This window comes from Aspergillus vadensis, assembly GCF_003184925.1.
Source record: "Aspergillus vadensis CBS 113365 unplaced genomic scaffold BO88scaffold_20, whole genome shotgun sequence".
Taxonomy (NCBI): domain Eukaryota; kingdom Fungi; phylum Ascomycota; class Eurotiomycetes; order Eurotiales; family Aspergillaceae; genus Aspergillus; species Aspergillus vadensis.
Genome location: NW_020292058.1, coordinates 659740 through 684402, shown reverse-complemented (window position 1 = coordinate 684402; position 24663 = coordinate 659740). Strand labels below are relative to the sequence as shown.

The 24663-nt window shown below is 48.2% G+C and overlaps 8 protein-coding genes across 8 annotated transcripts; 5 read left to right on the top strand and 3 right to left on the bottom strand.

Moving 5' to 3' along the window:
* Positions 1–321: 321 nt before the first annotated feature.
* Positions 322–1654, bottom strand: BO88DRAFT_406729 (flavin adenine dinucleotide pyrophosphatase). Its single transcript, XM_025707231.1, has 3 exons — positions 1395–1654; positions 1123–1289; positions 322–1024 (listed from the first exon to the last, which is right to left on the bottom strand). The coding sequence occupies exons 1-3, from the start codon at positions 1602–1604 to the stop codon at positions 397–399; spliced, it is 1005 nt and encodes a 334-aa protein (XP_025560508.1). The 5' UTR covers positions 1605–1654; the 3' UTR covers positions 322–396.
* A 35-nt stretch (positions 1655–1689) lies between these two features.
* BO88DRAFT_114221 (GMF family protein) lies at positions 1690–2765 on the top strand. The gene is made up of 4 exons (XM_025701293.1): positions 1690–1938; positions 2012–2111; positions 2266–2396; positions 2461–2765. The coding sequence occupies exons 1-4, from the start codon at positions 1936–1938 to the stop codon at positions 2650–2652; spliced, it is 426 nt and encodes a 141-aa protein (XP_025560507.1). The 5' UTR covers positions 1690–1935; the 3' UTR covers positions 2653–2765.
* A 5039-nt stretch (positions 2766–7804) lies between these two features.
* On the top strand, positions 7805–9305 carry BO88DRAFT_469217 (uncharacterized protein; the record flags this gene model as incomplete). The annotated part of the gene is made up of 4 exons (XM_025711613.1): positions 7805–7968; positions 8024–8587; positions 8645–8839; positions 8888–9305. The coding sequence occupies 4 exons, from the start codon at positions 7805–7807 to the stop codon at positions 8973–8975; spliced, it is 1011 nt and encodes a 336-aa protein (XP_025560506.1). The 3' UTR covers positions 8976–9305.
* Positions 9306–12047: 2742 nt separating this feature from the next.
* Positions 12048–12902, top strand: BO88DRAFT_469199 (ribonuclease H1; the record flags this gene model as incomplete). The annotated part of the gene is made up of 1 exon (XM_025711612.1): positions 12048–12902. Exon 1 carries the CDS (start codon positions 12342–12344, stop codon positions 12900–12902), a length of 561 nt encoding a protein of 186 aa, XP_025560505.1. The 5' UTR covers positions 12048–12341.
* Positions 12903–14934: 2032 nt separating this feature from the next.
* On the bottom strand, positions 14935–17210 carry BO88DRAFT_437168 (uncharacterized protein). Its single transcript, XM_025709613.1, has 5 exons — positions 16986–17210; positions 16618–16933; positions 16374–16572; positions 15965–16297; positions 14935–15911 (listed from the first exon to the last, which is right to left on the bottom strand). Exons 1-5 carry the CDS (start codon positions 17153–17155, stop codon positions 14968–14970), a joined length of 1962 nt encoding a protein of 653 aa, XP_025560504.1. The 5' UTR covers positions 17156–17210; the 3' UTR covers positions 14935–14967.
* A 456-nt stretch (positions 17211–17666) lies between these two features.
* BO88DRAFT_393045 (AAA family ATPase) lies at positions 17667–21253 on the top strand. Its single transcript, XM_025705090.1, has 2 exons — positions 17667–20284; positions 20359–21253. Exons 1-2 carry the CDS (start codon positions 18148–18150, stop codon positions 21174–21176), a joined length of 2955 nt encoding a protein of 984 aa, XP_025560503.1. The 5' UTR covers positions 17667–18147; the 3' UTR covers positions 21177–21253.
* A 292-nt stretch (positions 21254–21545) lies between these two features.
* BO88DRAFT_406722 (putative oxidoreductase, 2OG-Fe(II) oxygenase family) lies at positions 21546–22625 on the bottom strand (the record flags this gene model as incomplete). The annotated part of the gene is made up of 2 exons (XM_025707230.1): positions 22248–22625; positions 21546–22181 (listed from the first exon to the last, which is right to left on the bottom strand). Coding segments are annotated over exons 1-2 (990 nt in total), but the record flags the coding sequence as incomplete, so codon positions are not given.
* Positions 22626–23382: 757 nt separating this feature from the next.
* On the top strand, positions 23383–24195 carry BO88DRAFT_345718 (RNase P/RNase MRP complex subunit; the record flags this gene model as incomplete). Its single annotated transcript, XM_025703309.1, has 2 exons — positions 23383–23905; positions 23987–24195. 2 exons carry the CDS (start codon positions 23383–23385, stop codon positions 24193–24195), a joined length of 732 nt encoding a protein of 243 aa, XP_025560501.1.
* Positions 24196–24663: the final 468 nt, after the last annotated feature.

The window sequence follows — 24663 nt, the reverse complement described above, 5'->3', positions numbered from 1 at the left end:
GCGGCGCGCCTTAGCATCTCTATCTTAGTCTGTCTGGTTTTCTTCCTTCATGTATACACTTGAACTATTGGGTAATCTTATTTGATTCTGGAATTTTGGTCTCCGAGAATAAGCCTTCATTCTTCTCTTCTGTGGTTAGTATCTTATAGTGGGTTACTGGGTGATGTCTTGGAGATTTGGTGGCTGGTCTTCGAACCTTAACAACATCTGAGTGGTGAGTGGTACGTTTAAACAGCACGCGTTCTAATGGCAGATGTAGATGGATACTGTCGAGAATAACGCATCTACGCAAGTCCAGACAACTCTGCTACCATGACATATTCGGAATAGCGTGTCATTGTCTACAAATCTAGCAACTATTGTTTGGAAAGACATACTATAACCGCCAACGTTCACTTATTTGCCCTCCTCAGCGTCCGAGGGAGGGTCAAGCTCATCCTCTCGAGTTACCTTGGTTCCCTCGACATTCTGCTCCACCTCTGCGATAAGCGAGTCCATGAACTCCTTGTCAGTGCCGACCAGAGTCACAGTGTTGCGCTTATTACCCCACCGGGGGTAACTGCCAACTTTGATGTTCTTCGAAGCAACACGAGTAGCAAGTTCCGTCAGGTAGGGGGCGACCGTACTCTCCGGGAGTGGTGTGCTGAACAGGTAGCGATAGATGCCCTTACCCTCCGGGTTGACCAAGCGAGGCAACAAATTCGGCTTGAGATGCTCGAGTAGCCTTTCGAAGAGACGAGGAACACCAGGAAGGATATGAACGTTGCCGTTGACGATAGCAATGGGCACCCACATATCATCCGCAACGAAAACGGCCTGTTCCTCCAGAGGCACAGACTCGTCGTGAGGGATCTCGACCATGCGCAGCTTCGCCGTCAGACTAGGTGAGGGAGTATCCCAGTCGAAGTTTGGTTGCATGGGATGGGGCTTGGAGAGCTTCTTCATACGCTCGAAGGCGGCTTGGTGAAGCTTTAGGTTCAGACCAAAGGCCTTGGCTATCGATTCGTAGGTGATGTCGTCGTGGCTTTTGCGATTCACATCATATACCAGTCAGCTTTTCAAGCCATATGCAGTATTCATATCGCGTGGGGGTTATGTTAATCAATGTGGGGGTGTACGGACGTTGGGCCAATGCCTCCACTGGTAACGACGAAGTCATAGCGGTCGCTCATACGTCGCACTGCTTCAATAATCTCGCTCTCATCGTCGGCAATCACTTCAATGCGCTTCAGTTGGATGCCGAGGGAGAAGCAGAACTTGGCGAAGAAGGCGGAGTTGGTGTCGATGGTCTGGCAGTTCGGAAATCGTCAGTCCAAGCCAAGGACGTGGGTATGCACGATGCCTAAGGGAACATGGAAAAGAACTGAACAGCAGACAACTTATTCGCTTCTTACCTTTCCACCAAGAACCTCGTCACCAATGATCAGACATGCCGCCGTGTGAATGGTCCTCTTATTCTTCGGGAGGACGGATGATGTCATTTTGGGGGATGGTGTACGAAGCAGGGGCGGGGTCAGGGAGGGCGAGGTGAAGGTCGGCGTGGAAGAGAGGTTGAGAGACGGTCGAGTAAGATGGCGGGCGACTTGACCGAGACGACTGAACATGAGGGAGAAGGGAGGAGGAGAAGAATGGCGGAGTAACAAACAAGCGCGGGCGGGGAGGAGAATTATTGAATGGGAAGTGAAGGAGAGCGAGGAGGAGGTGGAGAAGTGCCGCGCCTTTCATCCCACCGGGCCGAAAACGCGGAGCAACCACCACTTGCTTGTTCCTCCTTCGTCTCTTCGGTCAAATTCATCCCCAACCAGATAGCTCCCCCGTCCATCCCCGCTCACATCCCGTCTGGGGGTTTACCGATTTTTACTCCTCTTGCTTCTAGCGCAATTCCGAATATCCTGTTTCTGCTTCCGCCCTGCTGTCGCATCACCCTTTCACAACATGGTAAGTGGTTGGACTGCCCCGCATCGCGTGCCCGCTTCCTCCCCCCTGCTAACCTGAGCTTCTCTCCATGCAGTCTGAATCACGACTATACTCCTTCTCCCCCGAGACGAAAGAAAAGCTTCGCAAGTTCCGCTTGGGAACCTCTCGCGCCAAGGATCCGCAGGCTATTATTTGTAGGATCCCGTCTCCTGTCGTTCCTCCATAGCCCCGCTCTCTACCTACCTACCTACCTATCTATCTTACGAGCACAACCGTCCAGCTATCGCGCGAACTTGTTCGCCTCACGTCGGATACCAGAACAATGGGTGGTTGACAACAGGTTGACAGATATCATCGATAACAAGACCCAGGAGATTCGACCTGAAGATGGCGAGGTTTACTCCAAGATGGAGGATGTAGCCGATGAGCTTCCGGAATCGTCTCCTCGGTTTATCCTCCTCAGCTATCCCCTGACCTTGGTGAGTAATCTATATATATCAACTGGACAAGTGAAATAGACCTAACGTATAATTCTGGCATCAGGCTTCCGGCCGTCCTACGGTTCCTTACGTCATGCTCTACTACCTCCCCGAGAACTGCAACCCGAATCAGCGCATGATGTATGCGGGTGCTGTCGAGTTGATGCGCAATACGGCGGAGGTTAACCGGGTGATTGAGGTGTATGAGGAGGATGATATTATCTCGATCGAGTCGAAGCTGCAAAGTGCGGATTAGGCATACTACCGTGTGGTAGGCTCTGAGGCCTATTCATTGGTCATTCAGGACCTGCGTTTACATTATAATTATAGTGCTGGCATTGTATACATGAACAGGTTAGATTCGGATACCTCAATAGGAGCTCAGTAGTCTTTCACGAACTGAACACAACATCACAGTACTTTTAGGAACCAAACCGAGGCATAAAACATATCTACTTACCCAAAAACAACCCCAAAACGATTCATAAGCAATCACAATTTCCCCGACAGGATTTGTCATTACCAACTCTTGTAATCCCTTGCATAACTATCGATAAAATAGCCTTACCATGATATACACATACACACAAGGTGTAAGAACCGCCTACTTCAGTAGATAGAAAGTAATCACGGAATCCTTTTCCAGATTTGACTGTTTGACATGTTCTATCCTGGGAATAAGTTACTTAGTAGTTTAAACTGAACCATCTGGTTGGGTTGGGTTGGATCCACTCGGGCAAATATGCGCCTTGAACCTTGTTTTTTGTTTTTTTGTTTCTTGTTTCGGTTTATTTTGTTGGGGATATCTATCTACTTTTTACTTAGGGATTGTCTGTAGTAGTATCTACTATAGTGTATGGTGTTGTTTTGTGGGGTGCGGAGTAGATGTTGTCATTGCTTGATTTCTATCAGTTAATGGATGATGGTGATGTCGAGGGAAGGGTGTATAGCAGTCGGGTAGATTGCCAGTAATAAGATAAGTGTTACTGAATTGAACGTGTCTAGGTTGGATGAGGGAAAATATCTCATCCTACACTCATAAGGTGAGGTGAAATGAGATTGAACATATTATTGGGATACCTTTTCCGGGTGAATGAGATGTAGTAGAACTACAAGGACAAAGGTAGACCAGTAGAAATGATAATTGCATGCAATGTAACATAGACACAGACACATGATCACGAGATAACACAATGTATCTCTACTTACCTAAGACACATCAATCAATTAATCAATCGAAGCCATAGAACCTTCCATACTTCTTCTACCTCCTCTATCCTAATCTACCCTTCTCCAAAGCTAACTAGTACATAGCTAAGTAACTCGTAAAACCAATCCAACATACATACATGATACATACATAAATAACACCATCAATACTAGCTCCATACCCGGCCCCCACACACCCAATGGATCTCCACTACACCAACATCTCACCATTCCTCTTAAGGCAGGAGTTCTGACAGCCCCCCTCGACATTCTTTACGGAGTAGGTTGAAGGTTCAGTTGTGTTCGGTGCTCTCCGCGGCGCTGGGACTGGAAATCCCGGGCCTGTCTGCACTCTGCACCATACACAGAATAAGACTGAATTATGATTGGGTACATGCTCTTCCCCTTTCCTACTTAACCCCTTCCCTCTTTTTCTTACTTCGTGACTGACTGACCCGGACGGAGATCGGTGGTCGGTCAGCTGTGTTTGAAGCTTATTGACTGATTGATTGATTACTAAGGGGGTGTGGTGTGATGTTCAGCATGATTGCTTCTTTTTTGTTTCTTTGTTGTAGTTATATTAATTAATTATTCAGCCCTGCAGATTACGGGTTACTAAGTATTCTAAGGTGTGATGAAGTGCTGATGTCTGATAGATCGAGTCCAGTGTACCCGGGTGTTTGGCACCGGGTTCCATCTTTTATTGTTTGGTTTCCGGATATTCGGTACGATGGTGAAGTCAATAGAGAGGAGTACTTATGTATCTTGTAGTCTAGTTGATAGTTGACTGTCGGCTATCTTTCTAACCTATCTACTTACTATCTAAGTACTCAATTGTCACTTAGCTACGACTAAGTACCTCCGGTCGGGTTTCCCGAATCAACAATCAACAACAAAAAGCTCCTCCCTCAAAAGCAAGGAGCAATAATAAAACCAGAACCACGGTTCCAACAATAAGCATAACAACACCACAACCACCATCATCATCACTATCAAAAGATGTGTCCAGTGTCCACAACAACAAAGATAATCCTTATTTACTATATACCCACAAAACACCAACCCACCCTCCAACTACAAAGTACAAACAAACCAGTGGAGCAAAAAGCCAACCTAGCCCTCCAACGCAATCCGGTAGGTTCATAATTTCTCCGATCTACTCCGTCAGGCGCTCAGCTGCAAGTTAAAGTTCTTCCGTTGCTTCATGTTTTTTTTTCTTCACTACTGACAAATTCTTATACTTACGTGCTACTAGTAACTTTTTCCGCTTGGATACATACTTACATACATACTTACTTACAGGGTCAGTGCCTATGACTTACAAAGGAATGAATGAATGAATGTGCAGGTAAGTAAGTACTTATCTAGCGTGTTGAGTTGGCGCCTACACTGCAGCAGAACAAGACAGGCTGCATGAAGCCGTTGCCGTTTCTAATTTATTTTATTTTTTCTTTTTGGTTTTCTTTGGTAGGGTAGGGTAGAAATCGTGGTGTGGTGTGGTGTGGTGTCATGCATTATGCAATGCATGGTCTAGCTGTATGGATGAATGGAATGCTGTATTTACACTGAGTAAGTAACTAGACCAATCTGTCGGGATACCTCGGTATGGAGACGTACATTAGTACATACTATGGTTTCAGCGTTGTGTGATGAGTTGTTGGTTCAGGGAGTCTAGAATTTCCGGGCGGGTAGGACTGACTTAGCCTACTTTGTGACTTAGTTCGTTGTGATTGAGTAGATACGTAGTTAGACTGTTAGAGATGTCTACAATATCGGGGTTTACTTTGTAGTAGTCAAGACTGGAAAATAAGTTGGTCCCTTGTTATCCTTCCTAGGGAATGTCAGAAGTTATTGTCACACCAGAATTTATGCATGAATTGTTGGAAGATTTGGGATAGTCGTTTGTGAACAACACCAGTCGAGACAGACACAATGATGACACTGCAATTCTTTTGAGTTCTCACTAGGAATCGGTTCCCGGGTACAGTTAATATAATATAAATTGGTAGGCTTCGCTCCTTAGAAGAAGTTGTCTGTCCTTCGGCCGGATCTTCGGTCGAAGTGAGTTGAGTCTCAGCTCAGGAGGTATTCCTTCATGGGGCTTCCTGATTGAACGGCGCATCGCTATCCTGGCGTGAAATTGAAGTAAACCGAACCGAGCCAGGGTAAAGCACCCCCCAATGATTCATTTCATCATGTTGTCTGCAGCAGCGGCACCGCCATCTACGTAAGGGTTCTTCTCCATTTGCTCATAATCAGTTGTCATCCTCTCCAGTCCATGCACAGAAACATTTTTGGTAGCCTTGGACCGTTAATAACTGACCACTATGTACTCTGTACTCCGTACTAGAGTGTTGCTATTATTCCCATCACTATCGTCTTCTTGCAGCTTCGTGGCTGTTGGGGTATGTGACAAAATGTAAAATACACGGGCTTTGGTTGTCTGAAGCATATCCCGGAAAATACACGGTAGTTATGTTTGGTAACCGCTCACATTTTCCAGCTGACATCATCCTCAGCAGCAGCAGCATCCGATTCCGACCACGCGGATATGAAAGGATGTCATGTTCCTGTTCATTCCTAACTTTTATAAACCACTCAAGATCAGGAGCATCGAACTGATAATATTCCGGATCAGCAAAATACAGAACAACACCCCTTCCGGCGCGACCTTCTTCAGACCCGCGGGCGAGACGCGGTGGGTTCGGGCATTGTTCCAGAGTGGGTAGGGTGCCACGGCATTAGACTCCATCTTTCTACCCCCCAAAGCGCCCCGTCGCATCGGTTCGCCCGCTAGTTGCTGGTCATCATGCTGCATGAGGATGTAGAGGCGTATATCAACCAACCAGCTCCTGACCAGATTGGCCCATCGGCAAAACAGAGGTGCACGGCTTTGCCTAATCGGTCTTGATTCTTGATTCTAGCGTTTCTGCTACTTCTTTACTTTACTTCCTTTGTTTCCCTCTCGGATCGTGCTGCTTCCTGCCATGGTAACTGATCGTTGGTTTCTTCACGGAGAACAGGCAGTTGATTTTCGATAGGAGCTGGGTATGGAGTCTTCCTAGTGAGAATAGACTGGGTGGCTATAAGTGGGTGGGGGGAATTAATCCATAGTTTTGACTTTGTTAGTAGAGGCTCCGGTTGATGTCAATGTTTGGTCCGTTGGTGTCCTTAATAAAGCAGAGGTGAATCTAGAAGGTGCATATCAATACAAGTAGGGGAGAAGAAAGGAAAATAAATACAAAAATAAGAGAATAAAATTAAAGAGAGGATAGGGAAATTAAAATAAACTGAAAATAACTACAACGGTATAGAAAAGAGTGTCGGGTGAGAAGCCATGTGCCATACTTTGTTACTACTTTAGGCGCCTGCCACTCTTACTTTTACTTACTGACTGTTACTTTACATACCACTTCCTTACCCACCCCTCTCTCGCTCGTCCGGTTCCCCCAGAAAGTCTGTTCGGCTTCTATTTGACGTTCGGCTCGCGCTGGTCGTTGCCTTCTTTTTATCTTCCTCTCCTCCCCGTCAGTCAGTCAGTCGTGAATCTTCAGTTTTCCACCATCTTGGCCGGTGACTTTTGTTCCGCTCCCAGCGTGCAATCCACCACCTCCACTGCAACCACTGCAACCCATCCTTTCACAACGTCACCTCCCTTCCCCTACATACTTTACACACCTTATACTTTACATCGGACATCTCATCCACGCCCGGTCCACAGGATCTGACCGCCCTTCAGCCAATCACCCGTTGGATTTGCCCCCAGGCTGTTCCAATTCCCTGCGACCCTTCCTGTTGGGTTTTCTCACCCATCTCACCGTCTTGTCGGGTTGTCCCAAGCCTACGGTTACGGTACACGCCCGTGCGACCTGCCATACTTAACCGGTGGCTCCCTCGTTTCCCACCTTATTCCACCCACTTTGTCGTTACCCCCCCCCCCCGATCTGGGTAGTCGCTCTTCGGCGCTTTTGCTTCCCAGAATTCCTACCATCACCGCCATAATTACTCAACACCATCCCTTCCGATTCCAGCTGGTATGAATTAATAGCGCCCACACCAAAAGTGTCTTTACACTGTTCGACCTTTTCCGACACCGCCAAACCAGTCACCCGCCTTGTCGATGTCGTGCGACGCCACACATGATCTGATTTAAATACTACCGGCAAGCAATAATAAAGATCGTCGATATTACCGGAGAAATGTCGACTCAACAGGATCCCAACCCTTCCAATGAAGGCAAGCATGATGGCTTGTCGAAATATGTTAAGCGCATGAAGATGGCTTTGAGGAGGAGCTCGACTGTCCGGACCACCTCGCCAGTCATGCAGAAATCAAGAGAGCCCGAGCCAAGCCAAGCTCCCGCGTATGTTCATCGCCGAGTAATTCTGGTTACTTTGTGGCACTGACTTGCGTTACAGTCCCCAACGTATCCCGCAGGCTCCTACCGTCAAAGCTACACCCGATGCGACCGTTTTCACCAACTGGGGCGCCATTCAAGAAGAGAAGGCGCGGGCTCTATTTGCGAAATACGGATTGACCCTGGAGCCTGGAGAATGGAGGTCCCCTAGCGATACGACCGTGCAGCGTGTTGTCAGACCTATCCGAATGCGAGTGCGCCGTACCTGCCATCGCTGCCAGACCACCTTTGGCCCGAACAAAGTTTGTGTCAACTGCCAGCACGTCCGCTGCAAGAGCTGCCCTCACCACCCCTCCACCAAGACCAACGACCACCGGGACGACACCCAAGCTGCCCTCCAGGCCATTGTCGCGCAGAAACTGCACAAAACTGTCCCTGTGCAGCATAAACCCAAGCAACCTCCTCTTACGCTGCCTTCGCGCACCGGCGGCCAGGATGTCATCCACCACCCGACCCGACAACGAGTCCGCCGTACATGTCATCAGTGTAGCACTGTGTTCGCTCCGGATGCTACGGAATGCAGTACTTGCCAGCATATTCGGTGCACAATGTGCCCTCGCGACCCGTGCGTCCACCCCAGACCAATTGCATTTGTTGAAGGTGTCTATACTAATGAACTAAGACCTAAACTCAGCAAATACCCGCATGGTTATCCTGGCGATGTCGATGCTCCCGCAGAACCTCCTGCACGGACGTGGAAGAAGGCGCGGCAGCGAGTACGCTATACATGTCACAAGTGCTCGACATTGTACCGATCGGGAGAGAGGAATTGCTCCGGTTGCGGGCAAGAGAAGGGACCTGAAACAATACGAGATCCGTAAGTCATACATGCTAAGGTGGCCCACGCAGTGCTAATACATTCCAGACCTCGCCGAGACAAGCCGAAACCGGACCCCGAGATTGTTCGACGGGTTGAAGAGCGATTGGCAAAGGTTAGGATCAGTACTGGGTAGATAGTTGGCTGGTATACAATCAATCTACTTCGTTTTGCAGCGCAAATGGCAAGTCAGGCCTACACTGGCTGCCTAGCTGCGTCTGTTCACTTACGTGGTCGCACCCCTACGACAAGAATAGCATCTACCCTTTGCAGCTCGATGCCACAAGGCACTGAGATGCAACGATGGTTGGCGGACCTAGCATTGGTTGAATCCCGATGTTACTCTGTGGCACCCGGTTCTTTCCTGGTTACTCCCTGTTGTGTAATCTTCTTGTTATGCTTAGTTTGGACGCCGTGGCGAACCAGCTGGACGGTGGCACAATGCCCTGCAAACTAAGCTGAGCAGGAGCCACTAGTCAGCCAGCTGGTCGGGAAAGGCCAAAGCCACGGGTCAACCGGAGCCACTTGTGGTGCCAACTTAAATGGCACGGTGGGAATCGGTACGCCCCGCTGCGTATGAACCAATAACCAGCAGCAGTAACGGTATACTGGAGGGATGGATTCAGGAGGCCAAGCTGATGTTTGCTCGATCCCACGCCAGCCATCCTTTTCATCGGGGGTCTGGCCCAGTGGCCAGGGTACCCAGCTAGCTCCACTGCCCCGCAAGAATGATGTTGGCCGGGTCCGGTTCCCGGGCGCTTTGGCGTTGTCTTTCTTCTTCTCATCCGGCAAGTTGACTGCACATCGCATGATGCACGGGGGTAAATTCTCCTATAGTAAGAAAAGAGGGAGTGTGTGTGACAGCAAAGCTCTCTTGGCTTGATTGGAATTGTCCATTGGGCAGGAAGTACTTTTCCCTGTCCTACTACTCCCGGTGACTTGGTTATCCTCTTCCGAGCACTGTGCATATGAATTGATGGATGGATGCAGACACTGCCCACATCACATCCCTCACGCGGTGTGTATACTAGATACTAACTTGATTACAGCCCAGCTAAAGTTGATTTGATCCAATTTCCCGGACCCAGCAAACCGGAACCCCGATAAATTAAAAAATTGAATAGCCCCTACGCACTAAAATAAATTATTCGATACGTGTGTACTGCCAATGAGGCTGGCGACATGCTACCCCTGACTCGCGCAGATAGTGGAATTTTTCTTGGGGTGTCGAATTGCAAACGCCGACCAAATCCCGTAAGGAGAGGAGGCTTCGGCCGGATAGCGGATGTTCATGTTCATGTTCATGCACGGATCATTCATGGACGGATGGTGGGAATTGGGATGGTAGTAGTGTGGTGCTAGTTAGTAGTAGGTACTAGGTAGGCTGTTGGAAGGGAGGGGTTATAGTGCTTATATTATGAAGATTATTCATTTTCTTGATTAATGTGAGGAAATAAAATCTCAGCTACTTATCCTACAGTTGTGTACTGTGTACACACTACACAGTAGGAAGGAAGGAAGGAAGTAGTTAAAGTGGGTCTTGACACTCACTCACTCACTCACCTTTGTAGATACATAGGTAGATGAATAAATATTGTGTAACGTACTTATCTTACCACAAGACAAAGAAATGTAGTTGAAGTTACTATCGTCATATTGAACCAGGAATAGGGTCTACTAATCCCCACATGAATACGCAGGTAGACGGTAGTCTCGCTGTGCCAAGGACCCAATGCGGAATGCCGATGCATAAGACGGTATGTTAAGTACCGGGATGGATGAGTCCAAAGCGATGGAATTGAGTGACCCGTTGGGTTGGGTTGGGTTAGGTTGTTGGCGTGGCCTGGTGCGTGTGGTGTGAGTGAGGGGGTGTTGTGCCACCACCAGCAGCAGTATAGTACTCTTTCGGCATTGTGCTGGTCTGGTCTGTAGGTTATATTCCGGGTGTTATTATTATACTTAACAGTGGGCATATGTACATATTTTTTTTTGATACAATTTTGGAATTAGAGGTTGTATGGAGTTGTGTATTTTCAATTAAGTAGGGATTAATGTTGTTTTTGCATTATATGAATTGATGTATGGTGTAGATGTAATTCATAACTTATACTAGTACTCAAGTTATACAAATTCTACTATTGCTTTACACCTTTTATCCCTTTAAGTACAAGTAGGTAGGTAGTAAGTACCAGGTAACCCAGAACTCCAAATCAATCATAATCCAGCTGTCATATCCCCCCCACATCCACTACACCCACCCTATTGTAGTCTGTACATCCTATTTCCCAAAAAAGTAACAGACTACCAGCCGTTACGCTTACCCCGAAGAGGATAATTCCCCAATGCTGATCTTCCCTCCACTCCCACTCCCACTCCCACACCCCGATCTTTCCCCCTATTCTTCCTTTCTCCCCGATATCAACATGTCATGTCATGACTCGCTAGAGTCCCTGGGAGGAAACAGATTACTTCTCTAGTGTTATTATTATCTGGCGATCTACGCTATCGCTGATACCTAAAGTACCTAATACTCAGGTAGGATAGCACGGACTCCCGCGTAAGTCTAGAGTAAAAGTACAAAGGTACGTACCCATTAACTGCTCTACCCGTACCCGTCTCTACCTACTAGGTAATGTGCCTATCCATATCTGGTAATACCTTGCCTACCCGGGGATCCACTTCATCCATGTAACGGAAGTGTTATTCTACGAGTGGTCCTCGGGATCGGATGTAATGGAATGGAATGCTCTGGCTCAGTCGGAGGGGGTGTTTCCTGTTCTGGGGTGGTGGGCGTCGGATGATCGGATGATTATTTGGTGGATTGAGGAGGGTATTTGTAGATGTGGGTTGCAGGTGGATGTAAGTAGGGATGGGGTAATTACAGTGTTTATGAGGGGTGGTGTCTCGAGTCGAGATGGTTATAATGGTTTTTGTTAGGTTTGACTAGTACTAGAGTCACCCCGGCTAAGGAGAATTAATATGACAGGAAAGCAACTGGAATGAGGGTGTAATAGCAGACAATGTTATTGTATATTATCATACTAGTGATTTACACTAAGATACTGGTCTCGTACATCTTATGTAGTTGATATGTAGCTCGATAGCATGAAACCGTTTCAATCACAGTATAGTAAGGTTTGACAACTAGGTGATCTTCTCAGATGCATCAGAATTATCTATCAGCATTTTCTATCTTGGGACTTGCCAATAGCTTGAGACATCTGCTTGGAAAAACTGACAAACATGAAAGAGGTAATAGTTAATCACGCATTGCAAACACAGGGAATCTTCCGGGAAATGCCCGTTCAAATATTCGAAGCACCAACTTTCTAAGATCTCATGGAGTACCCAGACAAACCTCTGGGATTGATACTATACAGCCAATGGAGATATCCGCGGAAAGGCACGCTTTGGATGCCTGGAGGCGCCTACAAGAAGGCTTGCGTATCCGCAGTAGTCATAGACCTAATCCCACGTCCTCCTCTCGAACCACCATCACACCATGGTTTACATCATGAAGATCCACGTTGACGGTGGCTGTAGAGCCAACGGCCAGCCCGGCTCGATCGGGGCTGCAGCCGCTGCTTTCAAGAGCGTGTCCGGTATATTTCATAGGGAGACAAAAGAAGTATTACCTTCACATCCCGCCCCGACAAATCAAGGAGCCGAGATCACATCCATAATCCTCGGTCTAAGGATGGCTCTAGATAAATCTGACCATCTATATTCGGATCCTCGGCTGGATGTCACGATTTACTCCGACTCGACATTTGCAGTTAATTGTATGGAGAAGTGGATCTACAAGTGGATCAATAACGGATGGATAAATCGTAAAGGAATTGAGTTAGCAAATCGAGATCTCCTTGAGAAAGCAGCGGTTCTCGATGGCCGGCTTAAGGAGAAGGGAGATGTGCATTATGTATGGATTTCAAGAGAGGAGAATCAGTATGTGGATAAGCTGTGCAATGACTTGATTAACACTATATGTTTGGTTGAAAGGCTGTGCAATAGCCTGAAGAACGCGAGGTGTGATGTGCAAGGCTCCTCTTCCATTGACAGCTAGCGGACAGCCTGGAAGACTGTCTAGGAATAAACTCAAAAAAGTGTTTCATTTATGTTCCAGCAAATCGCATCTTTAATGATTGATAGTAGATCGAATCGCTTTAAGGCTTCATAACCTTGCCTCTTAACGCAATATGTTGCCTCTTTTGGTAAAGCAACCAAAAAAGATATTGTCGACACGAAGGGCGGAATGAGTGTCAGGTGTATACTTCCCTGACAAAATCCGGTGTATACTTACGGAAGGGTTTCTGATAATCTTGTGTAACTTTACTTTATCATGATGATGACAATTTTGTATTCAGGAGAATGCCCCTTACGTCGATCAAGGGGGCTAGATAATTCTTGCTTCTTTCAAATTGGCCGATCTTCCGAGTCGTGAAGCGTCATCCTGGTGATGATCATGGCATGCCTTATCTATATACATATTTCCTCAAACTGCCACTGTAAGTATCATACCTTGAGGTATACATGGAAATACATTGTAGTTACCATGGGTCACTCCAAACGGTCCGGTCCGTCGACGACCCGCCGGAGAATTGCGGATATCTACTGAGTATCTTGGACGATTTCCTTATTCCTCTGAAATCTTTTACTTAATGCAATGCAGATTGATACATATTTACAATGCTCAAGAGTATCCTAAATTGAATAAATCTCACGAGATATTCAAAGAAAGCCACTTCCTAGCATGGAGATCATATACAGCAATAAACACAAGAAAGTTGAAAATAATCACATTAGAGACATACAAAAACCAACTCAATGACAAATTCCCGATCTTTCAATACTTTACACTCATCCCAAGTAAAGACTTATCCTGTATATAACCGCGTTGATCCGCCCACTTGCGTCATTCCCAGCCATCATGTTTACTTTTTCTCCGCTTACCCTCGCATAATCACCAGGTGCTTGCCTGCTGCTTGAAAGAATCGTCACCGCTCTGGTGGAAGGGTTCTCTTGCAGCCACCCTGCCTACCGGAAGTATCTGGCGATTTGTCAACTGACTGATTGCCATCAACCAGAAACAGGGCAATCCATGCATTGCATGATCATTTTCTTGGCATGTCGGGTCAGGGTTACTTGGGATGGGGGATCCTGGTAAACTCTGTTGATACGGAATACACGGGATTCGAATGTGTTGGTTAAATATCTATCTGATTTTGCTCTTATCATGCCATTTATACAGAGTAGCATGACCACACAACCCACCACAGTAACATATAATAAACATAATATAAGACTGACAACAAATAAAAAGGAACAAGCCATCCAACGCACCCCTCCCAAGAAAGTAACCAAGTCCGAACCCACAGATACTCACACTCATCTTAAGTTATTTGTTAAGCATGTATTCACCGACCCGAGCCACCAAACCTTGAATAAAAGCAAAAACAAGAATAAAACAAAGAAAGCAAAAACTCAGATGATCAATGTGGACATTTCTTTTTCATGTATGGCGACCCAACGGGCCGGAACCGAATAGGAGTTCATCCTTGTAAGAAAAAGAAATTAAAAAAGAAAGATGTGCCAGTGGGCCGGGTTTGATTCTGCTTCTTTCTGACTCATTCCTTTTGTGCATGCATGTATGCGTAGTTGCCTTCTTGGCGGGTTATTAGGCAGCCTACATTTGTTATTTACCATAGGGTTGTACTTGCTGGTATGTTGCGTCGGTGTATTGTGTTTTTTACTGGTTGGTTTTGTCATGTTTGTTGTCTTTTACGTTTTATGATGTAAGTAGCTGGCTATATTGAGGGCAAATATAGCTAGATGAGGTGAGCGAGTGGCATATTTGCTCCTATGCTAGTAATGATTCAGTGGCGGCAAGAAATGATGGAAATTGGCTCGAGTGAATGTTGTACCAAGTAGGTCATTGTTGTTGTGTGGATATAGGATATCAAAGAGCAGTGTAGTATGGAGACATGCGTAAGTACTATCTTTTGCAACTGCAAATAATTCCAACCGTAATATTAATTTCAACTCTACAACTGATATTCATCGAAAGAATTGTTGTTATCATAGTTCATTACTACGATCGATTATACTTCTTAATAGTGCCTGCTCACTTTCTACTCATATTCCTCACTATACATGTCCACCTTGTACATTGCCTCATATGGATTGACCTCATATCTTTCCGCAGTATTTGCCAAGTCATCTCGACGTCGATAAACTTCGTCTTGAAATGCCTCCGGGCTCCGGAAGCCCGCATCCGAGATCCTCTCGTTGGTTTCTGGCACATACAGGCGACATTCTTGAGGTACACCACTTGCGAGTCGGCTAATACCCGGGCTCGTGATAAGTACCTTGAACACCGTTGCAATGTCCGGATCAGTCGTTAGGTTGAACAACTGCTGAACAACATACTCCATCTCTTCATGCCATTCTCGCACCTCGAAGATCGATGCACCGTCGATGATGCAGAAAAGAGCAGCGGAAGGGTTCTGGACCAGCATTTCCCTCAATGTCTCACACAGGGAGGGAAGGTCATTTTGATACAACGCTTCTTCTCTCCGCCCAATGGTCAAAAAAAGGAGATCATAGTTATCGTCCCTATCCAGAAGCAGTTGTATGATAAGCGATTTGACAAGACCTACCGGCCCTGCCATGGGCTCCCCAGCCAGATTGTGCAGTCCACAGAAGAAGAATAGAACCTGGGCTTGTGGTTGCTGTAGTAGCTCGTGGACAAGTACGCAACAAAGGAGACTGAATGGAGAACATCTCGCCATTGCATAGTTGTCACAGTTTCCGTCGACGTGGAGCATGTCTGGCTGGTCAGACCGGATCCAATCTTGAAATTGTGGCATACGGAGAAGTTGTTGAGCGTGGGTTTGAGCAGCCATATCAATATCTTGTCCATCACGACCCGTATCATCGAGGTCTTGAATAAGCTGCTGCCGCACGTCCTGCTCATTCAAGCGAAGGAAGAAGTAGAGGTCACTTCTGGGATACCCTTGGCGCAGGATCTGCCACTGCCGATTCTCTCGTTGTATGTTCTCCCTGTTAATTCGCCCTGAAATGCAAGGTCAATGTCTGTATTAAACAGAAATAGCACTAAGAACCTACACTGCGCTTTCTGCAACTCATTCTGAAGGACCTGCTCCATCTGCTCCGCGACAATGCCCCATGGTTTCAACCGCCTTTCCAGTCGATTTATGCCCTCGCGCATGTCATTCCGCAAATCTGAATTTTGCTGAATCACTTTTTTCTGCCCTGTTGCAAGATCGTCCACGATTGGCTTAATATAAACGACTCGTTGGTTTGTATCCACTTGCAGCCGATCGCGCACGAATTGGAGATGTTTGTCGAGCTGGGTCCTGGCCCGCGTGAAGCGTTGGTTGACGTGTCCAAGCGATTTGTCTGCATTTTTGACACTCAGACCCGAGATAATCTTTCTCCCTGATTCAAATATGCATGTTAGTACAGGACTGGATTTGTGTCATCTCCGCTGCAGCTAAACGCCGATAATACCTACACAGTGATACATCCACCAACGCTGCAATTGTGCCCTGGATTCTGGCCAGGAGAGCGAGGTAAAACTCGTACAGGTAGGACTTCAAATCCTCCTCGTCCTGGAAAAGAGAATGGTAGCGATCGGTCCAGAAGATAATTTCTGGAATTTCAGCAAAGAATGCAAGAATAACCTCCCGCTGTTCGCTTCTTCGCGCTGCCATCTACTTCAATCAGTACGCATGAAGCTAGGGACAGAGTATACTAACACCAAGTATTATCTTGAGCCCTCCACAAGCAATGCTAAAATACTTGTCATCCGGCAAAAGGTCCAACCAAGGGTTGAAGTCCTCTGCATGCTCACCGAGTTTGCGAAAGGCCCATCTCGCAGCTCCCTTCCAACCAGTGGCGCTGTGGTTGTAGTCTTTCTCGACCGCTTGCACGATGCTAACTACCTCTTTCCAGCTGTGCGCGCCATATATGTCGAACCTTACGCCCCCATGTCTAGCATCATGCTCACTACTACTCTTTGTCTCGTTCGAATAGCATTGGATGACTTGGCAAAACTCATCTACCTCGTCAATACTAAAATAAAAGGGTCAGAACATGGTGGGACAGGAGCATCATATCGCCTCACTCTTCCTTAAGATCTTGCTGGGTGTTTGCGGGTTCGATCGGGGCTGATGGCTGTGGCTGGGTCTTGTGGGTAAGCGGCAACCGGAGTCGATGGCCATGTCCTCTAAGCCAGCTTTTTGCCATGTGAGTTTCTTGCTCCGGACTCATTCTAGGCATCAAAGATGACTCCATTTTGCCTGCGGATATGATGGTTTTACTGCCTTCCTCAGAGCTACTGTTGCCTTCGTTATCTGGCTCACCATGATAGATATGTGGGCCTCATTCGTCTTACAGACGGCTATATGAGCCCCGCGTGATCAGGCCAGGTTGGCTAGCACGCATAGTTCAGCCACAAAGACAGGTGTAGTCGAATAACTTCCTTGCTGACCTATAGGTGGATGACTTCCGCGCTTGGCATTCTCGCGCGGTAAAGTACGTAGATTGGATGCCGTAAACGAGACTTACGGCCTGACATTTTCAGCCTTTATCGACATTTGAGGGCTGGATCCCTAATTATCCACGGACTTACCCGTACGAGAAGGTCAAACTGACTAGCAAGCAAAGTCCAGCCCGCGGAGAAGTATGACAGCATTCCCTACTGCTATAGATACGCTAACGTGCAGATCGATCCTTCCATGCGGGTTTACAGGCGGGGAAGCCGTGCAATTGCGGCATTACTCACGCTTTTATTTGTGCCAGATGCTATCTCCAGGCTGTTCGGCCAGCCACTCTTAGCTCTTCTGGATTAAGAGTGGTTGGATACCGTTTGTCTCATGCAATGACGGCTCATGAAGAACGCCATCCCCCAAAGCTGAACGAGTGTTGCATGTTGGACACGGTCTCGCCATGTAGTTCATGCACGGTAGCCCGAGGCTCCGACCCTAGACAGGGATAGTTCGTATTGACCACCATCCTCAGCTTCTCATTTGCCAGATTTCATTTCCGGGGGCCCGAACTACAATTAGCTTCGTTATGGGTTACATGTGCAGTGCTATTTTTCCTGGCTAGAATGCACGTCTCCTCTCAACTGTCTCAACGGAGTTGTGCTGAGCCTACAGGCATATAAAGCCACACTCAGAAGAGCGGTACACGCATCATGGTCTTTGGCCCTTCAATGTGGTGTCTTTGCTTCTCATGAACGTTCGCCAGTCGATCTGATTTACACCTGGAAATATCATCCCAGCATGGTGACCATCACTGAAGAACCGGTACTGGAGATCCCGGTCGATACCCCTACGAAATTATTGAACCAGGACGCCACTGTGGAGCTGTTGAAAGAGTTGCAGGACCTTCGCGCTAGAATACAAAGTCTCGAAGAAAACCATGCTAAGATTCCCGAGCAAGCTGCAAATGATAAGGAAGATGACAACCACAGCCGTGATGGCTCTGTTTCCATCGGTACGGAAGACGAAGAGTCCAGGCATTACCCATGCGATGATTCCGATGATGTTATTATGGATCTCCGTTACGTGAAATGGAACGAATTCAAGACGATGTATGCCGAGGAAAAACGTCACGTCATCGATGTCTTGGAGGGCCCTGCGCAATACTGCTGGCAGCAAACCGAGAGAAGCATCCGCCGCTTCGGAATCCTTGCCCTGATAAGGGCTGAGGAGAACGAAAAGAAATCAGAAGGAGATCCAAAGCCCAAATTAGATACCGGCGGCGCCGAAGACGATCTCCCTGAGCGTATTCGAATCAACTCCAGTCTTTTAGCGTCCGTTCTGAGGGATATTGTTTCCAAGATTGACCAGCCTGCCCCATTTGTCGTCTTACGCCCATACAAAGTACTCGTCGGATATGACGAGGAGATACGCGAGCGGCATCGACAGCTAGCTGCTAGATGGCAAATAGCAAGTGGGCATGAGGAGCTCGATGACCCTGCACCTCTAGAACCAGGCAAAGAGCCAATTAATTCTCGTCAGGCCTTTCGCGCGCTCGACTGCCTTGTCAGTTTCATGGATCGTCATCTCAGTCCGGTAATAAGCCGCCATCGTGCTCTACTGAAAAACTTCACTCCAAGCCCATCGACAATTGACCCAGCAATCTCTTTCAGCAATCTATGGTATCTATTCCACCCAGGTATGCAGGTGGTTTGTTGGTTCACTCCGGAGCAAAGTGCACCACATGTCCAGCCAACCAATCGTCCAAGTATATGGAAAGTGCTGCAGGTTTCTGAGGGACGACCAGTCCTGGACTCCAGCTACTCCGGACGGGTTAACCCTTTCATCATCCGACTTTATAAGATTGGATACGATGGAGAGCAATTCGGCGTGCTTTCACGAGACTTTCATCTTCCTCACTTCAGTGGAGAGCGCCCGATTCGGACTTTGGGCATAGTTCCGACTCAGTTTGTGGGCGATTACCCAGCGCTGCGCGATAAGTTATTGAAGCAGGGCGAACTCTTTGCTACTTTCGCTACCCCACAACATCGTTTCTATTCGGGGTCCACCCTAACATGCCACATGGATGGCGCATCCTGCCCGGGAAGCTTTAACAGACGAACCGACTACATAAAGGGTAATATCATTGTTGATTTCAAAACAGCCCGCAACGAAGACCAGGAGTGGGTGCCCAGCTTGTCGATTCCCAGTACCATGGGAGGATCAGGAAGCGAAGTATCCGAATCTTTGTATATCCAAGTACTAGCAAACCGCGAGTCTAAGGAATATATTCGATCGTCTTCCGAAACGATCTACGACGACGACTGGGTGGACGCAGAGTTAACCAAGGACTTCATCCGCGACGATGCCTTCCTGGCTCGGCAAGAGTCTGCCCCGGAACAGCAAGTACCCAGGAAGGAATTCTGGAGCAATGATGAGCTCGTTATGATGCCCGACCGTGCTTGCGCTTGGGATCTCCATCGCCGCCGCTGGGCACTTTGCGACCTCGAACGCATGCGTCCTGTTCCTACCGACGATGGCTGGAAGAATCTCAAATTGCGGCCTGGTCACAAGAGAATGCTCTACGCGCAGGTGAAGCGCCATTTCGCAGATAGAAAGTCGAAAGAGGACGGAGAAAGCCAGCAAGTTGATCCGGACGTGGTCAGAGGAAAAGGAGAAGGCCTCATTATCTTGCTCCACGGCGAGCCGGGTGTAGGCAAGACCTCGACTGCTGAATGCATGGCTGCTTGGCTTGAAAGACCACTGTATCCGATTACCTGCGGTGACTTGGGGACAAGCGCGGAAGTAGTGGAAGACAAGCTGAATCGTATATCCGCCCAGGCTGAGGCGTGGAATTGCGTCCTACTACTAGACGAAGCCGACGTCTTCCTTGCGGCGCGCAGCAAAACGGAGTTGGAAAGGAACGCAATTGTATCAGGTGAGCATATCCCCCGTCTACTCTATTTGACAGGATTCTCCATCCTTACTGACATTGACATTTCAAACGAAAAGTCTTCCTACGAGTACTAGAATACTACAAAGGCCTACTATTCCTGACCACCAACAGAGTAGGATCCTTCGACGAAGCCTTCGTCTCTCGCATTCACCTAGCTCTCTACTACCCAGGGCTCAACAAAGGCCAGAACCACGCGATCTGGGAGATGAATCTAGAAAAAGCCAAGTCTCGAAAGACATCACTAACCATCGACACCGGCCCCATCCTGGAGTGGGCTGACGCCAACTGGGAGCAGAACAGTAAATCCAGAACTCGCTGGAACGGGCGACAAATTCGCAACGGATGTCAAACCGCTATCGCGCTGGCGGAATTCGAGGCCGAGGAAACCTCCAAGCCCGTGTTTCTGCAGGTTAAGCACGTTCAGCAAGTTGCAGCTGCGTCCAAGGAATTCTATGACTATGTCTCGCGGGTCCTTGGAGCTGATATGGCGCATCGCGCTTTTGTTGAACGGTTACGATCGGATGACTGGGTGCCTAATATGTCGGGTGACCGGACTCTGCATAGATTCTCCTCTGGCTATAACCAGCAGACTATGAGGGCTTCTGAGGAGGTTATGTCGCCTCCGAGGAATCGGCGTCGTGGTGGTGGTCGTGCGAATGATATTGTAGGTGGTGTGGGTGGAGGCTCTCCTCGAACTACTGGTGCTCAGCAGTGGCAAGTTGATAGACATGATGACTTTGATGAAATGGCCTTTCATCAGTCTCAGTCGAGACACCGAATGCAGAGGATCCAGGAACCTAGTGGACGCGGCATGTCGGATGTGCATGGTTTGCCATTCGATGATGAGGATGATTATCCTGATGATTTTGAGTAAAGTAGTAGTTGACTGTGCTGTGATCCTAATGTCTGAATACAAGGTGATTGAAGAAACAAATGAGTAATGCTACCAAGGCTCTAGTTATCGTTTACAATATGGTTCATCATATAAACTACAGACACTAGATACTGGCTACTTCTTATGATCGACATGACCCTCTAGTATACCCCTCCACGCATCGACCAGACCCAGCAAGAATCATATAAAAAAGCCTCTCCGTTCCCAACAAAGCACCTGTGACCAACACTCCCAGAGATGAAAATCATTAGGAATATTTTGCAACTACCAACCCTACACCCCCAACCTCCTACTCACCCCCTCCGTCCCCGCCGCCTTCTCATAATCCACCGGCCTTCCCAAATCCACCCTCCTCCCCAACGCCCTCCTAATCACCCACTCCTTACTACTGATCTCCTCCTCAACGACGCCCTCCCCCAACGCCGGAATCCTCTCCGACTCCAACCGCCGCAAAGGAACCTCATCCTCGGGCCTCGCAAAATACACCAGACTATACCGCGTGAACCCCGCCTGCTGTCCCGGCGGCGCAACCACGCGATGGATATTCGACCGAAACAGCCCATTCGTGAACTTCACCATCGCATCACCCAGATTGATAATAGCATGGCCGGGTAGGGGACGCACGTACGTCCATTCTGCGTCCGCTCCGGGAGGGAGGACTTGCAGGCCTCCGAGACGGTTGAAGAGAATGGTGACGCTGCCGAAGTCGGTGTGTTCGCCTAGTGTGGGATTGTTCTGGGTGGTGGTGGTGGTGGTAGGAGGGGCCTTGATGAAGCGGATTTGGTCCCCGCTTGGGGAAGTTAGGCGGTGGAGGTTGGGGAGGGTTGAGGAGGGGAGGGAGAGACTGGTGCTTAGGATTGAGAGGAGGAGGGTTACGATGTTGTGGGAGGTTTGGATGAATGATGAGAGGAGGGGGCGGGAGTCTTGGATGATTTGGGGGGATGGGAGAGAGGGTGTGAGGGTTAGGATGTCGTCTTTGGAGACCTATGTTGGTGTTAGTATGGGGTTGGAGTGTGTGGAGGAGGGTGTAATGGGGATGGGGGTAGGGACATTGTAGAATTCGTTCCCGTCTAGGTTGCCCTGTCTGTCTGCTATCATGGCGCCTTGGGCTTTGTATCCGTAGTAGGAGTTCTGCCTGGCGAGGTCGTATTTCTTCTTCTCGTCCAGGGGAAGGTCGAATAGGCGTTCGCCGATTGGGAAGAGCTTGTCTGCGTCTTTTAAGAGGTTTATGCCCTCGTCGGCGTCGCGGAGATCGAGGTAGAAGAACCCGATGTCTTTGCAGGCTTGTAGGAGGTTGTGGGTTTCCGTGGCATCGTGGGCTTGTAATTTGGAAAGTGAGAGACGGAGCAGAGGAGCTGTAGGAATAGAGGAGGGGAATGGAGGTAGGCTGCTTGGATCGAACATTTTGATTGATGTTGGATGGGCAATCTGGTAGGGTTGTCCCATCATCGATACTTGGTAGTAGTATATATAGTTGGTGCCGATATGCGGGGAAGACATTCATGCCGAGGGATGATCGGCAACCATAATGTGACCCAAAACGAGGCGGACAGTCAAACACATAGCATACCATATATAATAATTAAGCTGTCATGTTATCTGAGCGATACATCGTGCTCTATGTTCTGATCTGAGGGCTTCTTTGCCGCATAGGTTGATGTTGTGGAGGCGTAGATTAACAGACAAGACTAGATGCGGGGACTGTATATGTATGTAATCCTAGTCCAGGAGTTATATAGAGAACAAATGTAGCATTCATGATGTAAAAGTCGTCTTTAGCTTAGCAATCACTATAGTATCGTCAAAATTGAGCTATTCGCTATGGCAATCAATTCGTAGGCGAGGCCTTCACTTAGCTTCACCAAGCACAGTTGGCGTTGAAGGTACTTCAAACTCATCAATCTCCTCTCATTGACAATCCTGTAGCTTCATCAAATCATATAAACAGAAGAATTTGCCTGGGATTCTAATCCCGATGCATTGATGCTGAATGCAAGAGTAGCATACATCTCCAACCGATGGACCCAACCCAATCAGCATGTGATCTTATCAGCAACTCCGATAACCACCAATTTTCCAACACCAACACCATCCATCACTCCGTCACCACCACCACTAAACCACCACTCAATCCCCAACACATACCCCCTTCCTCTCCCTCACAGAACCATCACCATCCACAAAAATGACAACCCCCAAACCCCACATCGCCCACACCCTCCTCTCACGCGCGCACTCCCCCGACACAGCAAGCCAACTCTTCACCGAGCGCATAAAACAAAAGCCTCTCTACGTGCGGCCAACATCCCCAACACCCGCCGACAACCGCTCACGGCGTCGCCTCCACCGCCTGCGCAAGAAAGAGTACTTCCTGCGCAAACAAAAGCCGCAGCCTTTATCCGCGCGCCAGAAGCGCGCCTCGGGATTGTACGACCTCCCCAAGGAAGAATGCAAGTATGCGATTTTCCAGGAACTGCATGGCATGTGGGTGCGGTATATGCAGGATATGTTGGACTTGGGGGAGAAGAAATTCAAGCCGCCCATGACGCCGCTGTCGCATGGGAGTAAGCTCTCCAGTGCGGATTTTCATGGGGCGGAGGTGGAGGTCGTGAGGAGTCGGTGTGAGGGGAGGGTTGGGGTTAGGGGGATTGTGGTCAGGGATACGAAGTTTACGTTTGTGGTGGTTACGAGGGGGGATGAGGTTAAGAGTATGTTTTGTTTTTTTCCCTTCTTTTCTTTTGATGATGAAGTTTGGGTTGGGTGTGTTGCTAATGTGGTTCTTGTTTTAGCTATTCCTAAGGAGCAGACTATTTTCCGGTTTAGTGTGCCTTTGCCTGAGGCGGATGATGCTGATGGGGCGGCGGGGGCTGGGGAGGCGAGTGCTGATTCTCAGAAGAAGGACGAGCTTGTGTTTGAGCTTCATGGCAGTCAGTTCCAGAATCGTCCGGTGGACAGAGCGAATAAGAAGTTCAAGTGGCGGAATGTGGATTATATCTAGGCCGCTGGGAGGGTGGAAGACTTTTATTGGAAATGATCGTTAGATCGCTTTATGATGGATTGCGCGAGTGAACGGTCAAGGGAGACTATCCTGCAGAGCTTGGAACCCGAGTATAGTTTGACCACAGTTGTGGTAGACCAACCACAGTTGTGGTAGACCACTCGAGGCTGATGCGCCAGGAGATGCAGCATCGAGAGAACTGCCGTCTGCAGCACATCTGACAGGCTTCGCATCAAGCAGGCACGGGCCGCTACGGAGATATTAATCCATATGGGATTATCAGGGCGCAGCTCCTACAAAGGCACGGGACTTTACTGGCCTTCGCACCAGCATTTGATTATCGATGGAGGGATTAATGTTCCTCTCACGATGTGAACGAGACTTGCTGTCGAGTGAGTCCTTGGAGTGAACCAAGACCGATTGCCTTGTCAGCTCGGTCCAGCAGGATACCCCAAGGCTTTCGAGACG